Source organism: Colobus angolensis, unplaced genomic scaffold (genome assembly GCF_000951035.1).
Source record: "Colobus angolensis palliatus isolate OR3802 unplaced genomic scaffold, Cang.pa_1.0 Scaffold13, whole genome shotgun sequence".
In the NCBI taxonomy this organism is placed as follows: Eukaryota; Metazoa; Chordata; class Mammalia; order Primates; family Cercopithecidae; genus Colobus; species Colobus angolensis.
In genome coordinates, this window is record NW_012114252.1 from 6,257,936 (window position 1) to 6,281,270 (window position 23,335).

Here is a 23,335-nt window from a genome sequence, read left to right on the forward strand (position 1 = left end):
CTGAGCAGGCACCAAGCCCACTCCCTCCCTACCCCCAGGCCCAAATCAGTGCTTCATGATCTTTAAGAAAAAAAAAAAAATCATTTTAATCTTAATGCCAGCTTACAGTTCACACCTCAGAGACCCTGAACTCTGCAAATCCTTTTATGCTGAGCAAATCCTTTGGGAATGCTTCTATGATAAACAAGAGCTTAATATGCATATTAATTTATTGCTTTATACTAGGATTCTGTTTCTAATGAAGCATACAGGAGACAACTCAGCTTGCATGTCTATTTTGAACACATTTCCAACCTTCACTCAGGTCTATTTTTCCTGATCAACTGAGTCTACTGGGATAAGCATCACTCTAACAGATAACTCCCAGGGACTGGGCCGCCATGGCTTGGAAGGGCCACTGGGAACATTAGTGCCAAGGTCTGAGGAAACCAGAATTGAACATATTTAAAAAGCATAAGGGAGTAACCACTGCTTGCAGCATTTGTGAGTGGATTTCAACTGCTCTAAGTCTTCTTGGTATTTATATACTTCCTTGTTGTTACAGGAGATTTGTCTGTCTTTGAGTACAGTGTGCCATTTGTAGGTACGGTTAAAAAGGAGTTTTCCTTCTTATGGGTTTCCCTAACGACATGCAGTTTTGCTCCTAAGTATGAAGATACTTCATCTCTAAAGAATTATCCTTTTAAAAGATACTTTAGAGATAAAGTATCTTCATACTTAGGAGCAAAATTACATCTCGTTAGGGAAACCAGGATAAGAAGGAAAAATCCTCTCTAAAGTATCTGTTAAAAGGATAAATCTTGGGCTGGGCAAAAGGATAAATCTTGGGCTGGGCATATGATCCCAGAACTTTGGGAGGTCAAGGTGGGCGGATCACCTGAGGTCAGGAGTTCAAGACCAGCCTGGCCAACATGATGAAACCTCATCTCTACTAAAAATACAAAAAATTAGCCGGACGTGGTGGCGGGCGCCTGTAATCTCAGCTACTTGGGAGGCTGAGGCAGGAGAACTGCTTGAACCTGGGAGGTGGAGGTTGCAGTGAGCCGAGATTGTGCCACTGCACTCCAGCCTGGGCGACTGTGAGATTCCGTCTCAAAAAAAAAGGGATAATTCTTTTAACAAATTATGTACATTTCACTGTGTCCAATTTTCTTAGGATTTTAAATACCCTGTCACTTCATATATACCACCCGTTGCACTATTTTGTTTCCTGCAATGTTTGTGGCTTTGTTATCTCAAGTTAAAGTGGAAACAGTTCATTCTATAGTTGTTTGTGCAAACAAAATAGCATCTACTTCTCCTACTGAATGCATAAACATTAAACAATTGTGGAATGAAGGGAGGGCTCTCCCTGTAGGACAGGGCCTCAGATCAGAGGAAATTCGTTATGGACATTGTACAATGAAAAAAAGCAGCATTAGCAAATCTAGAGCTTCTGTCCAAAAAGTTGCTACTGCTGTTAAGTATTAGGAAACAATGAAGGCATAAAAATATTCACTGAACAGTTTACGATTGATATGAATGGATGTTAGCCCTTCACTGCGCTTGAGGATCCAATCACAAAAGCTCTCCACATGGTTCATACACTTACTTGCCTTGTCATCCAGGCTCCAACCTCATGGGCCTTCTTTCAGTCCTCAAATGAACAAAACTCCTTCCATACTATTCTTTCTTGCTTGGCTAGCACTAACTCTTACTTCAGGTTTCATCCTAAAATGTTACTTGTTAGGTCTGTCTTGACACTTGCCCTTCACAACATTTTCATTTGGATATTAATGTCTGTCATTTATACTGTCTAATAACCTAAAGAGGATAGCTTGGCACACAGTAGGTACTTAAATTATTTGTTAAATTGTTGAAATATTTGTTCAATCTGTTCAGGGCAGAGAGACCTACTATATTACTGGCCTTATTTAGATGAAACTTTTTAGAAATCGTTTTCTGGTGGAAGCAGACGTGGGGAAACAGAGGAAAAGCTACCAGCAATGTAAGGAAGACAAACACAGCAGAGGTCTGTGACAGGACATTTGTATGGAAAGCAGTTTCAATCTGATGCTCTAGACTAGATACTCTACTACAGGATTAGTTCTATTTATTTCAACATTCATCTTACCCACCAAAGGTAGTACCATAATTATTCCTCCTCTCCTTTTCCTGAAAATTTTAAATTAAACATAAGGTTGATCTGGAACCCTTGTCATTCAAATAATGTCTTGGTTTGAAGCCCATCTTTAAAATCTGAGTAATTTTTCCAATTCTAATAAAAACCTTTCATTTTTAAAGTAAAATCACATCAGGTAGGATACAAACTTTACATAGTTGAGCAGATCTACATGACTGAAGTAAACTTCTTCACTTCAAGTAATTATGAACTGTAAAGGACAAGATTATTTTCCAAATCAGAGATCTTTACAACAGAGGTGTTACTAGTTCTAAGTCTAGAGGCTTTCCCTTAGAATTTCTCAGAAAATAGAAGTTTGTATTTGGTAAATGGGGTTAACAAACAGAAAATGGGAAACAGCTGTCACATTACCATAACACTTGAAGACTTCTAAAAAAAGAGTGGTTCTAGGATGGGCTTACACACCTGACCAAGCTCCTCTAACTTACAGTTACTTGTCATTTTGGCCATCAAAGCCCTGGACCATCATGTTTCCTCTTTCTCACTTTGCCACCAAAGGTGAGATTTTAACCAATCAACTCGTTCTTTGGAAGTGAGTGGAGCCCCTTCAGTCTATGAAGTCAAGTAACCGAAGTGGGCAAGACAATGGCTGGGTCATAACTTCTGCTTGTTGGTTTGAGCGTGGGCCCATCAGCACCTTTTACTTCTTCTCTGAAACTATGGATCTGAGACACACGATCCACGTGTTCATCTGACTTGCCCTGTACCTCCTGCCCTGAAAGTATTCTGTTGGGTCATGAGGGTAACTGGAGCCAAATGATAGGCACTTCCAAAATAAAACCTTTTGGACCAAAGCGTTGGAGGTGGTATGCCGACTTTGGGTTGTCTTCATGCTCAGATTCTGGGTCTACTTTCTACGTAAAGCTCACACGTCACTGTGGGTCAAGCACAAATGCTTCTCGTTCTGAGCTTAGATACACTGTTCTGACACTTTTTTCTAAGAAGGCAGAAAGAGAAGACATTTATCACTTCTCATAGTTAGAAACTAGTTCCCCTCCATCCCGCTGACCTCCACTACTTCCATGATTTGGTTTTTGTTAAAACCTGACATAGGGCCTGCAGCCGAGAACCAGAATTTAGGATCCTGAATATACCATGAAAGCCGCTGGACTATATTTGTTCAGCATTTCCAGGACAAGGGAACTGAATGGCTTTCTCTCCAAGTGTTACCAAATACTCAAGGCAAGACCTATGGTTCAGTTATGTAATGTCCCTGAGGAGGGTGCATTTTTTTATGGCACAGCAGTTCGTATGCATGAGAGCTCTTGACATAACAGCATTTTTAAAACAAGCTATTTAATTAAAACATTTCACTGTAAAGAAATACCTTATTTATAAATCTGGATTTTCTGGTATAACATATCACTCACCTGGAAATGAAACATGTAAATTGGTATAAATTGGCCACTCAGATCATAAGATACAAACAGCGAGGGGGGGCATCAAGACTCTTTACACTGTTCTGTAATTTCAGCTTCATACTCCATGAAAATATGGGATCTAGAATACTGGAGAAGGCCATCGTAGGTAATAAAAGTAGGAATCCGGTGTCTCTGCCCAGTCCTTTCTATAAGATTCTCACAGAAGTGAAGACAGGCTGGTAACAAAGGAAAACAAAGTACCATCTTATAGTCGGGGTTTGCGCCCCGGCCACCACAGCAGACCTCTGGGTAGCTGGATGGAGCATCTGGCCTAGAACCTTACAGAGTCTCACCTCTCACCAATCCCCAGCTACAGCTGACTCCCAAGAGGAGTGAGCTAGAGAGCACCATTACGTTGGCCGCCCCCGGACCACTTACTACTCCAGCCTCTGAGTGTACCCTATAGGATACTCTGAACTCACAGGAATAACCTAGCTCCACCAGAGCAGGCCATAAATGGTGCACTCCATTTTAACACAGACAAACACGAACAAGTAAGAAAGGGAGATGACTGCGAGAGGGAGACGCAGGTGCTCTCTTATTAGGAATGAATGGAGCTGATGTTTAACTCTATGGGCTGTTCTGTAATACAGAAGGATTAGCCTTGTTCTGAAGAGCTCACAGGAGTGAGCTTCTGGCTCATGATGGAACTGTGTGTACAGAGCTGTCCAAAGATGGACCAGCCTGTCTCTAGAGGTAGAGAGTTCCCTGTTGTCCCGGAACTTCCAAGATGGCCTGAGGCTCAGCTTTACAGGCAGGGCCTTAGAACAGGGGCTGGCACACTAGCTGGGGGCCCAATTCTATTAAATGCTTCTCAAACTTGTCTAATTACAGAACCATCTGGAGAGCTTTTTAAACAATCATGATTTACCAAGCGGACTTCAGACCTAATGAATCAGACTCTCCACAGGATGAGGTCCAAATGGTACTGAGTTCTCTTCCAGTTCCATGATCCTATGATTTTAGAATAGGTGGATAGTTTTTAAACATTTACTATTATTCATCTATTATTAATACACATCAGAAAAACAAACTGTTTACATCCTCAACTAGTTCTCATAAAAGTACCTAGTCCTTTTAAAAAGAGAATACACATATATCCCACATGCCCATAAATAATTTTTATGACATAAAATTAGAAACATTAGAACATCCAAATACCGCATTAAGATTAAAACATTGTTTAAGATAAATGATTACCATGCAACAATATTACTTCCATTTTAAAACACCAGTTAAGGTACAAATGGGCTTTATTATTATTATTGTCTCAGAAGGAAAGAAATACAAAAAAATAGGTTTCTGTAATTTTAAATGCATTTCTGTAATTTTATTATTTCTATTATTTTTTGAGACAGTCTTACTCTGTCACCCAGGCTTGAGTGCAATGGCGCGATATTGGCTCACTGAAACCCCCGCCTCCCGGATTCAAACAATTCTCCTGCCTCATCCTCCCAAGTAGCTGGGATTACAGGTGCCCACCACCACACCCAGCTAATTTTTTGTATTTTTCATAGAGATGGGGTTCTGCCGTGTTGGCCAGGCTGGTCTTGAACTCCTGAACTCAGGTGATCCACCTGTCTTGGCCTCCTAAAGTGCTGGGATTACAGGTGTGAGCCACTGCACCAGCCTAAATGCATTTCTGTAATTTTAAATGCATTTTGTGAATAAGGAAATGTGGATGCACATAAAACTAGATATAAAAGGCTACAGTTTGATAAACACCAGCTAGTCCGGTACCTCAGGAAAAAGGAACAATCAGGTTTTAAATACTCAATGGTCATTTATTATATAACTTAAACTTATTCAATATATTAAATACCTGTTTTAAATAATTACAAATTTTTAAAATTAAAGAATATGTCACTGATCTTCATGAGACTTCCAAATCGTCTCAGCAGGGGCTCCACACTTCCCCAGCAGGCGGCAGGTTTCCTGTCATGCTTTCGCCTTCCTTCTCATATAAACCAGTGCTAGAGTTCATCGTGTGTCAAAACTGTAGGGGAGAAAAGTTTATTTAGCTCCTGGCATCTTAAACATAAAATTATCTTAAATATTAACTTATGTATGATGAGGAAGCACCGGTATTGACTGAGGATCCTTTATTTGCTAGTTCAGTACCTATATGCTTCATTATGCCACACGAGAATAGCTCTTTGTACACTGTGATGTCTATTATATTGTCTCGTAACTACTGGTCTTTCTACCCACCTAGAATGTGAGCTCCCATGAGTCTATGAGGACAAGGAACATACTTATCTTTGTTATCTTTAGGATCTAGCATGCTGCCTGGCAGATAAGAGGTCTTGAAGAATACTAACAGATTATTCACTGTGAATATAGTATTCTACCCTTAATGTAATGGAACAACAGAAAGCGGAGGACATATCAATATATAGTCATCATCTAAGATGGGAGACACAGCACTCTGACACAGATGTAAGTACTACATAAATGCAAGCACAATTCTGATGAAGACTCTTAGAGAGCAAAATGGTCTCTTCTGCATCACTGAGCTGTCACATACCAACTGGCGTAAATCACTGAGAACTCAATATTTTCAGGCAGAAATTAATTAAAATATAATTTAAATGCATGCTGTTCCACAATTCAAGATGTCAGACTATGTTTCTTCACTAAGTTCTACTGGAAAGATAATAAATATAAAAAGGAAAAACAATAATGAGAATGAGGGAAGTGGTTACAAGACACTGTTGGGGCAAAGTTATCAATGAATTTCAAGAAACGGGAAACAGGGATAGACGGCATGAAACAACTTCATCCCAGAATACACAGCTGAAGCGATGACTTGGCTTTCCTGATGGAGGAGTCTGGGAGAGGTTACTAACAAACACCAGTGGATAGTGAGTCACACAGTGAAGCAATTCAGTGAAGGACCGTCTGTGGAAAATCTGTGCCTGTCAGCTCCCCACTCTCATTCTTCTGAATCTAAGACAGAAACTAACACCCTGGCATCTATTCTAAGATAAAAAGTGGAAGTCTGTTCTTGAAAGAAAACTGAACAATTCTCAGAGACAAAGAGGGAGAAATAAAGGGTGGGAGAGACGGGGAAACAGGATTTTTTTGGAGATGGAGTTTCACTCTTGTTGCCCAGACTGGAGTGTAGTGGCTTGATCTCGGCTCACTGCAACCTCCGCCTCCTGGGTTCAAGCAGTTCTCCTGCCTCAGCCTCCCGAGTAGCTGGGATTATAGGCATGTGCCACCACGCCCAGCTAATTTTGTATGTTTTGTAGAGACGGGGTTTCTCCATGTTGGTCAGGCTGGTCTCGAACTCCTGACCTCAGATGATCTACCACCTTGGCCCCCCAAAGTGCTGGGATTACAGACATGAGCCACCGTGTCCGGCCGTAAAGAGGTATTTTTACATGGGTGTCTGCTCTTAAATAAAGTGCCCTCATTTGGGTTTTTGGGGTGGTGTATAGGATGGGCTTTGATCTGTTCCATGACCATACACCTAGAAGGAGGCCTGCCAGTTGTACACCATGGGTTGGTAATTAACCCTCCCACCTGGGGAAGCCTATCAGAGAAAGAAGCACATTTAAACCCTGGAGAAGGAAACCCACACCAGTTATTATATTGATCAATCTAATATTTCATTCTTAAATATACATGAACAGCCAAAGATCTCCAGGTTTCTGAGGAAGACCAATAACAAAAGAAAAAAGGGCCAAGATGAATACATAAAACAACATAAACAAAAAGGACCTGAAAAGAACTAAAGCAATATTCAAAACAGTTCTAATTGGTATTTCAGGGGATATTAGAAAAAGTGAAACAATAAGAACAGAACAAAATGAAATTAAAAAGAAGCAAGCAGGGAAAAGAAAGATCTGTTAGAAATTAAGAAGTGATTACCCCTCTAAAATAAATGAATACAAAGATTGAAGATAATGCCAAAGAATTTTCTCAGAATACAAATGAAAGGAAAAAATATACAAGAGAAAATGTAAGTACAAAAGATCTATAGGACTAAGAAGACAGTTCTCTTTACAGTAGCATCAAAAGGATCAAAATAATTAGGAATAAACCTAGGAGGTAAAACGTGTTTGCTGAAAATAACAAAAAATTGCTGAGATAAATGCAAGACGACATAAATAAATGGAAAGACATTCCATGTTCATGACCTGGAAGTTTAATATTAAGATGTATATACTACCCAAAGCAATCTACAGACTGAGATTCAACAAAATCCCTATAAAAACCCCAATGATGCTTTTTATAGAAATAGGAAAAGTCATCCTGAAATTCATACGGAATCACAAGGGATGCTGAAAATAATTCTGAAAAAGAAGAATGAAGTTGGCAGATTCACATTTCCTGATTTTATAACATATTACAAAGCTTCAGTAATGAAAACAGTATGGTGCTGGCATAAAGACAAACAGCCCAATGGAATAGAGAGTCCAGAAATAAACTCTTGTGTATGTGATCAATTCATCTTTGATAAGAATGCCAAGAATACTCAGTGGGAAAATAAGTCTCCTTCATAAATGGAGTTGGGCAAACTGGATATCCATACACAAAAGAATAAAGCTGGACTCCTATCTTATATGACATATGAAAATTAACTCAAAATCAATTAAAAACCTAAATATAAGACCTGAAATTATAAAACTCCTGAGGAAGACATACGGAAAAATCTTCATGACACTGACATAGCAATGACTTCTTACATATGACACAAAAAATATAATAAAAGCAAAAATAGATAGATGGGATTATATTAAACCTAAAAACCTTTGTGCATCAAATGACACAATGAACAGAGTGGAAAGGCAACCTAGCAAATCAGAGAAAATATACGCAAATAATATATCTGATAAGCGATTAATATCCACAATATGTAAAGAAACTCTGCAACTTAAAAACAAAAAATCAAATAACCTGATTAAAAATGGGCAAAGAACTTGAATATACATTTCTTCAAAGATAATATACAAATAGCAAACATAAGAAAAGATGCTCAATATCACTAATCATCACAGAAATGCATAACAAAACTACAATGAAATTATTATGTCAGACCCATTAGTATGACTGCTATATAAAAAAAAAAAACAGAAAATAAGAAGTGTTGGTGAGGATATGGAGAAATTGGAACTCTTTTGCACTGCTGATGGGATTGTAAAATAATGCAACTGCTATGAAAAACAGAGGTTCCTTAAAAATTCATATGATTTGGCAATCCTATTTCTGGATATATATATCCAAAATAATGGAAAGCGGGGTCTCAAAGAGATACACACACACATGTCCACAGCTGCATTATTCACAGTAGCCAAAAGGTGAAAGCAAACCAAATGTCCATCGATGGATGAATGGGTAAACAAAATGTGGTAATATATATATACTATGGAATTTTATTCAGTCTCTTAAAAGGGAAGGAAATCCTGTCATATGTTACAACATGAATAAATCTTGACAATATTATGCTGAGTGAAATCAGTCACAAAAAAATAAATAGTATATTATCCCACTTACATAAAGTATCTAGAGTAATCAAATTCATAGAGAGTAGAATGATGTTTGCCAGGGGCTAGGGAGAGAGAGGGGGAAGGGGAACTGTTAATGACTATAAAGTTTCAGATTTGCAACACGAAAAAGTTCTGGTGATCTATTCCAAAACAATGTGAATATATTTAACATTACTGAACTTAAAAATGGTTAAGATAGTAATTCTTGTTACGTGGTTTTTTGTTTTTTTTTTTTTTAACCACAATTAAAAAATACATAAAAATTGTATAGGATTGAACCAAGAGATATAAAAATCCAACTAGTTAGAATCCTGGACAGAGAAAACAGAGGTAAAGGGGAAAGAGGTACATTATTTAAAACAAAAACAAACAAAAACAAAAACACAGTGGAAAAAAAAAAAAAGTCCAAATCTGAAGAAAGGCATGAGTCATTAAACACACAAGCAAATTTATGGGATGCAATAAAAATGTGATCAGGGAAACTTATAGCTGTAAACACTAACATTGAAAAAGAAAAAAGATCTCAATTCAGCAACTCGACTTTGTAGCTTAAGGAACTGTAGCTGGTCAGGCAGGAATATGGGTAGCCAGAGTATCATATTTACAGTTGGCATATGAAATGGAGCAGTCTTGCAGCCTGGGCTCTTAATCTGCAGGATGTGAAGGTTAACTCCGGGAGTAATGTCAGAGTTGAAATGAATTACTGGAGATCCAGCTGGTGTCCAGCGAATTGGAGAATTGGTGTTAGCAAAACATTATATATTTGTTGTCAGGAAGAAAGAACATCAGATGACAGCACTACTCAAAGTGATCTACATATTTGACACAATCCCTATCAAAACCCCAATGACACTTTTTGCAGAAATAGAAAAACCTAAAATTCATATAAAATCTTGAAGGACCTTAATAGCCAAAACAATTTTAAAAAGAAAAAAATTGGACTCACTGATTTAAAAACTTACTACAAAGCTACAGTAATTAAAACAGTATGGTACTGGAATAAAAAGAGACATATAGAGTAAAGGAATAGAGAACCCAGAAATAAATCCTTGCATATATGATCAAATGATTCTGACAAGGGTGTTCAGACCATTCAATGGGGAAATGACAGTCTCTCTAACAAATTGTGCTGGGACAACTAGATAGCCACATGCCAAAGAATGAAGTCGGACTCCTACTTCATACCATATTTAAAAATTAACTAAAGATAGATTTAAAAATCTAAGTGTAAGATCTAAAGCTCTTAGAAGAAAACATATATGGAAATCTTTGTGAATTGGATTGGGTAATACAGTTGGCCCTTGAATAACACAGAAGTTAGGAACAGACACTAAACCCCTGCACAGCTGAAAATCCACATATAACTTTTGACTCTCTAAAAACTTTACTAATAGCCTACTGTTGACTGGAAGCCTTAGAGATAACATAAACAGCTAACACAGTTAACATATTTTGTATATGTATTTTATACTGTGTTCTTACAACAAAGGAAGCTAGAGAAAATGTTAAGAAAATCATAAGAGAAAATATACCTTACTATTCATTAAGTGGAAGTGGGTCATCAGAAAGGTCATCATCCACACTGTCTTCACATTCCATAGGCTACGGAAAAGGAGTTGTCAGTTTGGTCTTGTTGTCTCTGATGGCAGAAGTGGCAGAGGTGGAGGTGGTAGAAGGGGAGGCAGGAGAGGCAGGCACACTCAGTGTAACTTCACAGAAATACCTTGTAATTTCTGTCTGATTTTTTTTTGTTATTTCTCTAAAAACGTTTCTATATGGTACCAATCCTTCTTCTGCTGTTTGTGTTAGTCTCAGTCTCCATATCATAGAGGGAATCATGTCATAAAAAGCAAAAGCAGTCTTTAATTGGAACTCTTCTGCCAATTGTCTAATGTCACTTTGTTTTCTGGCACTGCTTCTATGTCTTCTTCCTCATTGTGTGGCACTGGTTCAGAAGCACTTATCTCCATCAAGTCATCTGTTAATTCTTCTGGTGTGGTGTCTACTAGCTCTTTAATTTATTCAAGAAATCCGTATCTTGAAACCCTCAGCCCCCACTTTTTTTTTTTTATTCACAATCTCTTTCATGATTTCCTCGGTTAGCTTTGTCATAAATTCTATGAAGTCATGCACAACATCTGGACAGTTTTCTCCAGCAGGAATTTATGGCTTGGGGCTTGATAACTTTCATGGTTTTTTCTATAACAATGATGGTATGTTCAATATTATCATCCTTCCAGACTTTTAGGTTCTATCAGGGTTCTCTTTCACAGCACTGACAATCTTTTCCAAAGAGTACTTTCTGTAACGAGGCTTAAAGGTCCTTATGACACCCTGATCTAGAGGCTGAATTAGAGATGTTGAGTTTGGGGGCCGATAGACCCCTTTGCCACCTTCAGTGTTGAGCTCATGGAGTTCTGGGTGGCCAGAGAGCATTGCCCAATATCAAAAGACCTTTAAAAGGCAGTCCCTTACAGGTAACATACTTCCTGACCCCAGGGACAAAAGCATTGATGGAACCAATGCAGAGAAAGGATTCTTGTTGCCCAGACATTCTGTTGTGCAACCAAAAGACTGGCAGCTGGTATTTATCTTTATCTCAAGGCTTGGGGGTTAGCAGCTTTACAGATAAGAACAATACTGATCTTAAGACCAACTGCATTTGTATAAAATAACAGAGGTAGCCTATCTCTTCCTGCTTCAAATCTTGGTTTTCATTTCTCTTCCTTACTAATAAATGTCCTTTGTGGCATTTTTTTTTTTTTCTACAAACAGGGAACTTTGATCTTCATTAAAAATCTATTGGGGCAGATATCTTTTCTCCTTAGTGATTTTTTTTCTTTCATAATTGAGAGTTTACTGGTTGGGTTGAGGATCACCACATAGACATTTCAATTTGTACACAATTCTTAACATATGTACCAAAAATCTAAAAAACCATGTATTGCAAATTCTTTGTAAAAGTTACTCTAGTGACTTTCCAGCTTAATATCTGGAGGCAAAATTTCCTTAAGAGGCTATCACGTACCAGTATCTTCACATGTTGTTAAGCTGTTGCATACGTCCTACCAATTCATAACTGAATAGTATGTACACTACATACTCAAATTTTCATTCACAGCACATTCACAAAGTTATTGGAAAAACAGGACTATCACAACTAAAGATGTTACAGAGCACATTCAATTCAGACAGGGAAAGCCATGAATATGGAGTGGTTTTCTTTAGGAAACAATTCTACTAAAAAACAACATGGGAACAGAAGTAATTTAAAATGTTTAAGACATTCAGTACAGGACTGTGACTCCATATTGCTGGTTAGTATGCTTTGTATTATAGGATATAAAAACTAACCCCCCATCTATGGAATGTTAACCTGACACCTAAGATAGTCAAAGCCTCCTATAATTCAATATCTCACACTATTTTCTGGTTGTACCAAAAAATAAACAACCGGTGAATGATTTCACCTCTTTTAAAATAAGCATTTACACTTAAAAAATGGGATAAGGTGGGATTCCTTCCTTCTTGAAAATGTTTCCAGAGCTACTAAAAAACTTGCATTTACAAAATAGTTGATAAAAATATTCCTCTGGATTGTATGAGAAGGGAGACAGGAACCACTGATAAGACATGGTATAGGATATTAATCAGAGTTGGCTTCTTTCTCTCTAGCTTCATTGGAGGCTGAACTCTCCTCGGTTTTGTTTCTTCATTTTCTGCAGACAAATCTTCTTTACTTTCTTGGTTAGCCACTTCAGCCTGTTTTCCCTTTGCTCCTCCTTTCCCTTTTATTTGCACGTTCTGTCTGAAGATTTGTCCCTTTCTGCTGCCTTTTTTGGCTTAGTTTCCACTTTTGCAGGGGCAGGTTTAGCTGACAAGTGTGAAGATCTCCGCTCTTGAGCTACTCCTTCGCTGCCCCCTTCAGTGGAGCTGACCTTCCTCTTGACATCCTGGCAGCAGGGAGGGTGTGTGCCAAGTGCCTGCAGGCTGCAGCACACTGAGACCCTTAGCAAAGCTGGGCCACTGGGCTGCCTGGCTGCTGCCGCTCCTCCCACCACCCAAGCTGCTCAGGTGATTTTCTTAACGGCATCTGGGAACTTGTCTGCTGCCTCTTGGTTGGCAGAAGCTGCCTCTCCTATTATCTTGACTTTAAAAAACCAAACCTCATTCTAAAATTATCAAATCATCCTTTGCTGGCATTAAATTCTCCAGCTTTAGATCCTGCACCTTACTTTTGTTTTAAGTTGTCATATAATGACTTTTCTTTTTCTTGAATTGTATTAGTCTACAGGTAAGCCTTCCTTATAGTAATCCTGCACCAACATAAAAGCTGCACTTTAAATATGAGATAAATGGGTATTTTGCAAGAAGTATAAAGTTTTGGTGCCTGCTGATATAGCTGCAGTGCCAACTTCACAAAATTTTCATTTCTTTTTTCAATGGTCCTTACACTGGATACATTTATCTTGAAATGGATAATCACATGTGAAGACCTCAGTCTACTGTACGTATCAAGCAATTCAACTTTTTCTTGTAATATCATGGCTTTTTTCTCTGCTTCTTGGGAGCACTTCCAGCATCACTAGTGATAATCCATGACTTCATTTGGGTCCCATGGTATTATTCAAATTTTATGGTATGGCACTAAACACGATATGAACTGCTCATGTGGAGATGATTAGTGTTTTAAGCAGACACACTACTTGAGCTCACTGCAACAAGCAACAGGAGGTGGCTACGACATTATTACAGTAGTATAGTATGTACTACAGTTAATTTTATGTTTGTTTGTATTTCTCAACTGCCTATGATGCCATGTATGGTCTGTGTTTGTGTGCATACATTTATCAATTTTAACTTTTAATAATAGACTTATGGATATTTTATACAGTAAATAATAAAACAGACTAGTATCTACGTATGTTTTAAGCATTCATGACATACCTAGCTTTTTAGTCTTTTCAATATTTCTAGGTTACATGGTTCCTCTGCAAGTTTTTTCAAACTGTTGCAAATATCCAAAAAATTTTCCAGTATATTTGTTGAAAAAAATCTACAGATAGGTGGACCTGTGCAGTTCAAACCTGTGTCGTTAAAGGGCCAAATGTAGTTTCTTAGCTATAGTACCAAAAACACAAGCAAGGAAAGACAAAAAAACCTGAGTATCAAAAATATAAACATTTGTACCACAAAGGACATCATCAAGAAAATGAAAAGACAACCAAAAAATGGGAGAAAATTTTATAAATCACACTTGGTAAGGTACTTGTATCAAAATATATAAAGAATTCTTACAAATATACAACAAAAAGAAAACACAATTCAAAAATGGGCAAAGGATCTCAATAGATATTTCTCTAAAAAAGATATACAGACTGCCAATAAGCACACAATAAGATAGTGAATATCATCTGCCATCAAGGAAATGCAAATCAAAACCACAGTGAGATACTACTTCTCAGCCACTATGATATTTTTAATCAAAAAGACATAAAAAGTATTGACAAAGATGTAGGGAGATTAGAACCCTCATATACCTCTGGTGGAAATGTAAAATACAGCCAGTGGTTTTGGAAAATAGTCTGACAGTTCCTCAAGTGCTCAAACACTGAGTTACCATATGACGACCCAGTGATTTCACTAAGTATAAACCCAAGGAAAATGAAAACATAATATCCACTTAAAACCTGTACATAAATATTCATAGAAATATATTTTAACAGCATAATGCTAACTGAAATAAGCCAGTTACAAATTATGACATTGGACAATCCCATCCATGTGAAACCTCCAGGCAAATCTGTGGAGACAGAAGTAGATTCGTAGTACTTTCTAGATCAGTTGTTCAGGGTCAAGGAGATAGGGAAATTAGGGGGTGAGCTAATGAGGATAGGATTTCTTTATGGGGTAGTGAATATGTTCTATGGTTGATTGCTGTGATGGATGCACAACTCTGTGAATATACTAAAAGCCATTGAACTATACACTTTGAATTAGTGAATTGTAAAGTATGTGAATTATATATTAATAAAGCTATAGATAATTGTTTAAAATGGAAATAGAAACAATGTAATATGGGATTAAAAATATATAATAGTAAAATGTATTATAACAATAGCATAAGAGAAAAGAGGAAAAAACAGAATTATAAGGTTGCAAAGTTCCTACACTATATATGAAACAAAGTAATATAATTTAAAGTCGACTATAGTGTGTTAGAGACATATATTCTAAACTGTAGAGAAACTTCATTAAAAAATAAAGGAAGTATGGCTAATGAAATAATACTGGAGATAAAACGGAATTTGAAGAAGAAAACCCAAAAGAAGGCAGAAAAAAGAAGGAAAAAAGACATAAGGAACACAAATCAAATGGAAAAATTGGAAATGGCTTGTTTAAATCCAATCATATCCATAATTACAATAAATGTAATGCTTTAAATGAAAGGTTAGCAAACTTTTACTGTAAAAAGACAGATAATAAATATTTTTAGTTGTGGACTGTATAATCTCCAACAAAACTATTCAACTGCCATTGCAGCACAAAACAGTCACAGACAGTACATGAATGAATGAGCAAATCTATGTTCCAACGAAATTTTAGAAACACTAGATTATTTGGATATAATTTTCATGTACTTCAAGTTATTACTCTTTTGATTTTTTCCAACCATTTAAAAATGTAAAAACAATTCTTTGGGGCTGTATAACAGCAGATTTGTCCCACAGATGACCCTTGTATAAATACTACAGTGACAAGCAGTCTTTAAGATTGGATTAAAAAGACCCAACTATATGCCCTCTGCAAGAAACCCACCCTAATATACTAACAGATAGTTTTAAGTAAAAGGATAAAAAATACATTATGAAAACATTAAAACACAAAAGCTTGAGGGTCTATATAAATATCAGATAATGCAGTCTCCAGAATGAGAGATTACCAGCTAATTATACAGTTTGAATTTTTGTCCCTATCTATATCTCATATTGAATTGAGTTGTAATTCCCAATGCTAGAGGTGCGGGCTTGGTGGGAGGTGGTTTGGGTCCTGGTGTCAGTCCTTCATGGCTTGGTGCTGTCTTTGCAGTAGTGAGTTCTCATGAGATCTGGCTGTTTAAAAGTGTGTGGCACACCGTACCCACCCTACTCTCTCTCATCTTGCTCCTGCTTTCACCATGTGATATGCCTGCTCCCACTTCACCTTCACCACAAGTAAAAGCTCCCTGAGGCCTCCCCCATTTATGGGGTAATGAATATGTTCTATGGTTGATTGCTGTGATGGATGCACAACTCTGTGAATATACTACAAGTGACTGAACTATACATTTTGATCGGTGAATTGTATAGTATGTGAATTATATCACCCCAGAATGCAAGTGATGTTGGTGCCATGTTTGTACAGCCTGAGAACCATGAACCAATTAAACCTCTTTTCTTTATAAATCATCCAGTCTCAGGTATTTTGTTATGGCAGCGCAAGAATGGTCTAATACAGAAAAATGGTACCAAGGAGTGGGGCACTGCTATAAAGATACCTGAAAATGTGGACACAACTTTGAAACTGGGTAATAGCAGAGGCTGGAAGAGTTTGGAGGGCTCAAAAGGAAATAGGAAGATAAAGGAAAGTTGGGAACATCTCAGAGATTGGTTAATGGCTGTGACCAAAATGTTGATAGTGATAGGGACAGTGAAATGAGGTCTCAGATGGAAATGAGGAACTGACTGGGACCTGGAGCAAAGTCACACATGTTATGCTGTAGCAAAAAACTTGGCTGCATTCTGTTTGTGCTCTAGGGACCTGTGGAAGTTTGACTTCAAAGCGATGATTTAGGGTATCTGGTATAAGAAATTTCTAAGCAGTAAAGTATTTAATACATGGCCTGGCTGTTTCTAGCAAGATATGCTCAGATGTGGGAGCAAAGAAATGATTTATAGTTGGAACTTTTAAAAGGGAAGCAGGGTGTAAAAGTAGAAAATTTGCAGCCAGGCCATGTAGAAAATAAAAGCTTGTTTTTAAAGGAAGAATCCAAGCAGGATGTGGAGCAACCACTTGCTAGAGATATTTGCATAACCAAAAGGGATCCAAGAGCTAACATCTAAGGCAATGAGAAAAAGTCCTCAAAGGCATTTCAGAGACCTTTGCAGCAGCGCCTCCCATTACAGGCCCAGAGACCTAAAAGGGAAGAATGGTTTCATGGGCCAGGCCCAGGGCCCTGCTGCCCTGCAGCCCTGTACAGCCTCAAGACACTGTTTTCCTCATTCTGACCACTCTGGCTCCAGCATGGGCTAAAGGAGCCCCAGATAGCTCAGGCTGCTACTTCAGAGGGTGCAAGCCATGAGCCTTGGTGGCTGTCATGTGGTGTTAAGCCTGTAGGCATGCAGAGTGCAACAGTGAATGAGGCTTGGCAGCCACTGCCTAGATTTCAGAGAACGTATTTTAAAAGTCTGAGTATCTAGGCAGAAGCCTGCGGCAAGGGTGGAGCCTCAGAGAGAACCTCTACTAGGGAAGTATGAAGTGAAAAAGTGGGATTGTACCCCCTTCCCCGCAGAGAGTCCCCACTGGGGGGCTGCCTAGTAGAGCTATGAGAAGAGGGCCACTGTCCTCCAGAGCCCGGAATAGTAGACCCCTGGCAGCTTGCACCTTCAGTGTGGAAAAGCTGTAGGCACTCAAGTTTAGCCTGTGAGAGTAGCCTCAGGGGTTGAACCCTGCAAGGCCACAGGGGTGGAACTGCTCAACGCCTTGGGAGCCCACCCCTCATATCAGTGTACCTGGATGTGGGACATGGAGTTAAAGGAGATTATTTTGGAGCTTTATGATTTAATGACTGCCCTGCTGGGTTTTGGACCTGTGTGAGCCTGTAGCCCCTTTCTTTTGGCCAATTTTTTTCCTTTTGGAAGAGAAATGTTTACCCAATGCTTATATCTCCTTTGTATTTTGGAAGTAACTAGTTTTTTATTTTACAGGCTCATAGGTGGAGGGGATTTGCCTCAGATCTCATGTCCTTCTCACATTGTAAAATACAATCATGACATGCTTCCCAAAAGTCTCCTAAAGTCTTAACTCATTCCAGCATTAACTCAAAACTCCAAAGTCCAAAGTCTCATCTGAGGCAATCTCCTTTGACTTCAACTCATTCTATTAAACAAGCATTACTTTGACATTAACACCAGATAAAGGCACTAAGAAAATTATAGACCAATATCCTCCATGAACACAGATGCAAAAATCTTTAAGAAAATTTCAGGAAATTGAAACCAGCAATATATAAAAAGGATCCTCCATCATAGCCAAGTAGACTTCATCTCAGAAATACAAGGTTGATTAAACACTGTAATGTCAATCAGGATAATTTATACATTAACTACAAGAGAAAAGCCACATGATCATCTCAACAGATACAGAAAAAGCATTTTAAATACTCAAGTATCAATTTATGATTAAAACTCCCAGTAAACTAGGAATAAAAGGAAACCTTTTCAGCCTGATAAAGGACAACTATGAAGACCCAAAGTTAACATCATACATAATGGTCTAAAACCAAATGCCTTCTCACTAAGATGAAAAACAGGCAAGGAAGGGTATCTGTTCTCAACCCAGAGGTCCTTGCCAGTCCAGCACAATAAGAAAAATAAATAAAACACCTTACTATGAAGACTGGAAAGGAAAAAGTAAAACTATTTTTATTTGCTGAAGATATGATCCATTGTGAAGAAAATTCTGTGAACTCTACAACTATAACAGGATCCATTATGAAAAAATTCCTAAGATCTCTACTAGAACTAATAAGTGAGTATAGCAAAGCCACAGGACATAAGGCAAATATACAAGAATTAATTGTATTTCTATGTATTAGCAACAAACTAGAAATTTAAAAATACCATCTATATTAGCATTCAGTTATGAATTCTTAGTAAAATATGTACACTGCAAACTAAAACTCTGCTAGGAGTAATTAAAGACCAAAATAAATCAAGAAACATAACATATTCATGAATTGGAAGCTTAATATAATCAACACATTAATCTTCACCAAACTGATTTAACAAGAGTTGCAATCAAAATCTCAGTAGGCCTTTTTGTTTTCCAAAGAAATTCAAAACCCAAAACTTAAAAAAGGGCAAAAATCTTGAATAGGCACTTTGCAAAAAAAAACTTATACAGATGGCCAATAAGCACAATGATATGGTTTGGATCTATGTCCTCACCAAATCTCATCCCCAGTGTTGGAGGTGGGAGGGTGTAATTCCTTGGTAGGAGGTAACTGGACCACGGTGGGGGCAGAGTCCTCATGAATGGGTTAGCACTATCCTCTTAGTGCTGTTCTTGTGATAGTGGGTGAGTTAGTGTGAGACCTGGTTGTTTAAAAGTGTATGGCACCTCCCGCTTCTCTCTCTTGGTCCTGTTCCTCCCACGTAATACACCTGCTCCTACTTTGCCATTCACCATGAATAAAAGCTCCTTGAGGCTTCCCCACAAGCAGATGCTGCCATGCTTCTTGCACAGTCTGCGGAACCACAAGAGCCAATTAAATCTCTTTTCTTTATAAATCACCTAGTCTCAGGTATTTCTTAACGGCAGTGTAAGAACGAACTAATATTATAATTAGTCTGTAGGGAAATGTAAATAGAAACTACAACAATATATCACTATGCATCCATTAAATTAAGAGAGAGATGATATCAAATGTTAGTGAGGAAGTACAGCAATTGGAACTCTCATATGTTGTTTGTTAGAATGTTACAACCACTTTGGAAAACAGCTTCTCAGTCTCTTAGGTTAAATACAAGCTTTCCATATGACCCAACACCCCCATACTACTAGGTATTTACAGAAGAGAAATGAAAACATATGGTCCAGACTAAGACTAGTAATAGCCCCAAACTGGAAATAATCCAAATGGTCATCAAATAGAAAGGACAGGCACAAAATAGTGTATCTATTCAATGGAATAGCATTCAAGAATAAAAAGGAATAATCTACTGATATATTCAACAACATGGTAAGTCTTTGGTTTCAATTTTGTGAATTCAAACAAAAGAGTATATACTTATTCAATGTATGGCACTGGAGGAAAGGCATAACTGTTACAACATAAAGTAGGTTAGTGATTGCAAGAGTTGGGTGTGGAAAGGAAGGTTCTGCCACAAAGGTAAATTGCAGAGCTGCATGGGCTGAGGAAAATGTTCTACATCTTGATTGTGATGGTGGTTACATGACTGTATATATTATTAAAAAGTCACTAAACTGGGCTGGGCACAGTGGCTCATGCCTGTAATCCTAGCACTTTGGGAAACCGAGGCAGGTGGATCACTTGAGGTCAGGAGTTCAAGACCAGCCTGGCCAACATGGCAAAATGCCCCCTCTACTAAAAGTACAAAAATTATCCAGGCATGTTCGCACACGCTTGTAATTCCAGCTGCTTTGAGAAGCTGAGACACAAGAATCGCCTGACCCTGGGAGGTGGAGGTTGCAGTAAGCTGAGATCACACCACTGCATTCCAGTCTGGATGACAAAGCAAGACTCTGTCTTTAAAAGAAAAAAAAAAAAGTCACTAAACTGTATGCTTAAAATTGGTGAATCTTATACCTCATTAAAGATTAATAAAAACAAAAAATCAAAGTATAACATAAGATCATAAACATTCTGGTATAATCAGTAAGTATAAGGGTAACAACTCAAAAGTTAGAAAAATTTATACTCAGATTAAAAGGAAAGACCACGTGCAGTGCCTCATGCCTGTAATCCCAGCACTTTGCAGCACGGGGCTGAGGTGGGCAGATTGCTCCAGGCCAGGAGTTGGAGACCAGCCTGGACAACATAGCAAGACCCCGTCCCTACAGAAGAAAAAAAATTAGCTGGGCATGGTGCCACACACCTGTAGTCCCAGATACGTGGGAGGCTGGGGTGGCAGGATTGCTTGAGCCCAGGAGTTTGAGGCTGGAGTGAGTTATGACTGCCACTGCATTCCAGCTTGGGCAACAGAGTGAGAGTCTGTCTCTAAAAAACAAAATAAAAATATTGGAAGGAAAAAAACCACAATGTAAATATAAAAAATATATACCTAAAACCTATGAATGTTGAAAATAAATGGCTGAATGAAGACATGCAAAGCAAATTCAACAAAGATTATAACATTAGAAGCTTCATTAAAGAAAAAAGCCATGATGAACAACTCAAATTCTAAGAGGGAGCAATATTACAGATGACATTCATTGCCCATCATGAAATTAAACTACAAATTGATACCAAAATTAGGAGAAAACCCATTACTACAGGAAATTAAAATGAAAACAACTTCTCTTTGAACCAAATAAAAAACCCAAGCTATATTATAAAAATTATAATAGAAGTCCAGTATTTATCAGAATCAGAACCTGGGAGAAAAATGCATAGCACCAAAAATACCCTGGCCAGACACTCATGCCTATTACCCCAACACTTTGGGAGGCCAAGGCGGGAGGATGGCTTGAGCCAGGGAGTTCGAGAACAGCCCTGGGCAACGCAGTGAGATCTCCTCTCTACTAAAAACGACAATAATAAATTAGCTGGGAGCAATGGTGCACGCCTGTAGTCCCAGCTACTCAGGAGGCTGAGGCTGGAAAATTGCTTGAGCCCAGGAGATTGAGGGTACAATGAGCCTGACTGTGCACTACATGCAAGCCTGGGAGGCAGTGTGAGACCCTGTCTCAAAAAAGAAAAGCTTTGCATTGACATCTGTTTCCAGAACAACATGGTGGCAGCTTATCTGTGAATTGTCCCTCTTTCTTATTGTTAATAATATATAACAACGAGAAGAAAACAAAACAGAACAAAATCCACAAACAACATTTCAGCAAAAATAAGAAACACAGAAAACCTACAAACTCAAAATTGTGGTTAAGTACTGCTGAAAATAGAGTTGTACAGCAGAACTGCATGGGAAGTTGCAAAGGTACTGTGGAAGAGAAACACATTATGTGAAAGGTGGTCTGACAGGTGCTTAGAAGGTGCTAGACCCTCCAGAAGAGCAAGAGCCTGCTCCTGAGAGGGAGTGCCTGTGAGTGTGATGTAGCTTGAACAAGGCAGGATTGATTACTGGGGAGGCAGAGAGAGAAAGCTAATCAAGGCTCAGGCTACGGGTCCAGAGGGGAAGATCTCACAAAATACCAGCTACAGTGCCGTCACCTGGGATGGCAAGAGGAGGGATTTGTGAGAGAGAGACCTGCAGGAAGAAGCCTTCTTCAATCAGGCAAGGACCTGAGAGCCAGAGCTGCGGACACGTGGAAGAGTTACCTCTAGGCCTTTCCTATAGCAGCAGTAGAGAAAGCACTGAACTACAAAGTTGAAACAACCATGACTCATTATATATTACCATACCCTTCCCTAGGATCCTCCTGTGCTCCAAGTCCAGGAAACTCCTTCATCCAAAAATTCATTCAAAATGCTATGAGAAATAAAAAAATAGGCTAACATTCAAACAGTTAATGAAAACTTACCCCAAAATCACACAAAGTAGATGAAAATTACAACTTAAGATTCCAAGATGCGCTAAAAAGTTTTTAAATATTGATAATATATTACCTTTCTTGGTGTTTCCCTTTATTATGCTATTGAGTATGTTCAAGCTTCTATTACATTTGTCAACTTTCAACATCACTTGACTGCAAGTTATTACAAATAGAGTAGTAAGCAAGTTTATTCTTCTGTCTACTTTTTCTCCCCTTTCTATTTTTTGTTGTTGTATTATTCCTGCATTATTAGACTGTCTAACATTTATTTATATACCATTGTTATCCTTATGTCTATCTTTGTTTTAGTCTCTGCTCACCACCAAAATAAGTAAGCTTATGGAAGCTTTAAAAGCATAATGAATAAAATAGATCTTATATGCATACACACACATATATACATTTATACATGTGTATGTGTGTATGTAATAATATATACTTATATATGTATGTATATATCTATACTTTGGTAAAGAGAATGCATCTTCTCTTTAAGAATTCATGAAACATTCATAAAAACTGATATTAGGCCACAAAGAAAACAACAATAGATTGTAAAAGGAAGAAATAATACAGACAATATTATTTGATCTCAATACAATAACACTAGAAATAACAAAATCAGAAAACATAAAGGCTCTTTCACATAGGAAACAATCAGTCTTCATAACACAACTCTTAGGTCAAAGGGTAGAATCAACTACAACTGAGCTAACACAATGTAGAAAAACAGGAGAAAAATAAGA

At 38.0% G+C, this 23,335-nt stretch overlaps 1 protein-coding gene across 1 annotated transcript in view; it reads right to left on the reverse strand.

Annotated features, from left to right (window-relative positions):
• Positions 1–5,366: 5,366 nt before the first annotated feature.
• Positions 5,367–23,335, reverse strand: part of UGGT2 (UDP-glucose glycoprotein glucosyltransferase 2) — a 249,095-nt gene continuing 231,126 nt past the window's right edge. Inside the window, exon 39 of the mRNA XM_011933802.1 lies at positions 5,367–5,599. Within this exon, the coding sequence (XP_011789192.1) occupies positions 5,577–5,599 (23 nt within the window). The 3' untranslated portion in view covers positions 5,367–5,576. The remainder of the gene's footprint in view (positions 5,600–23,335) is intronic.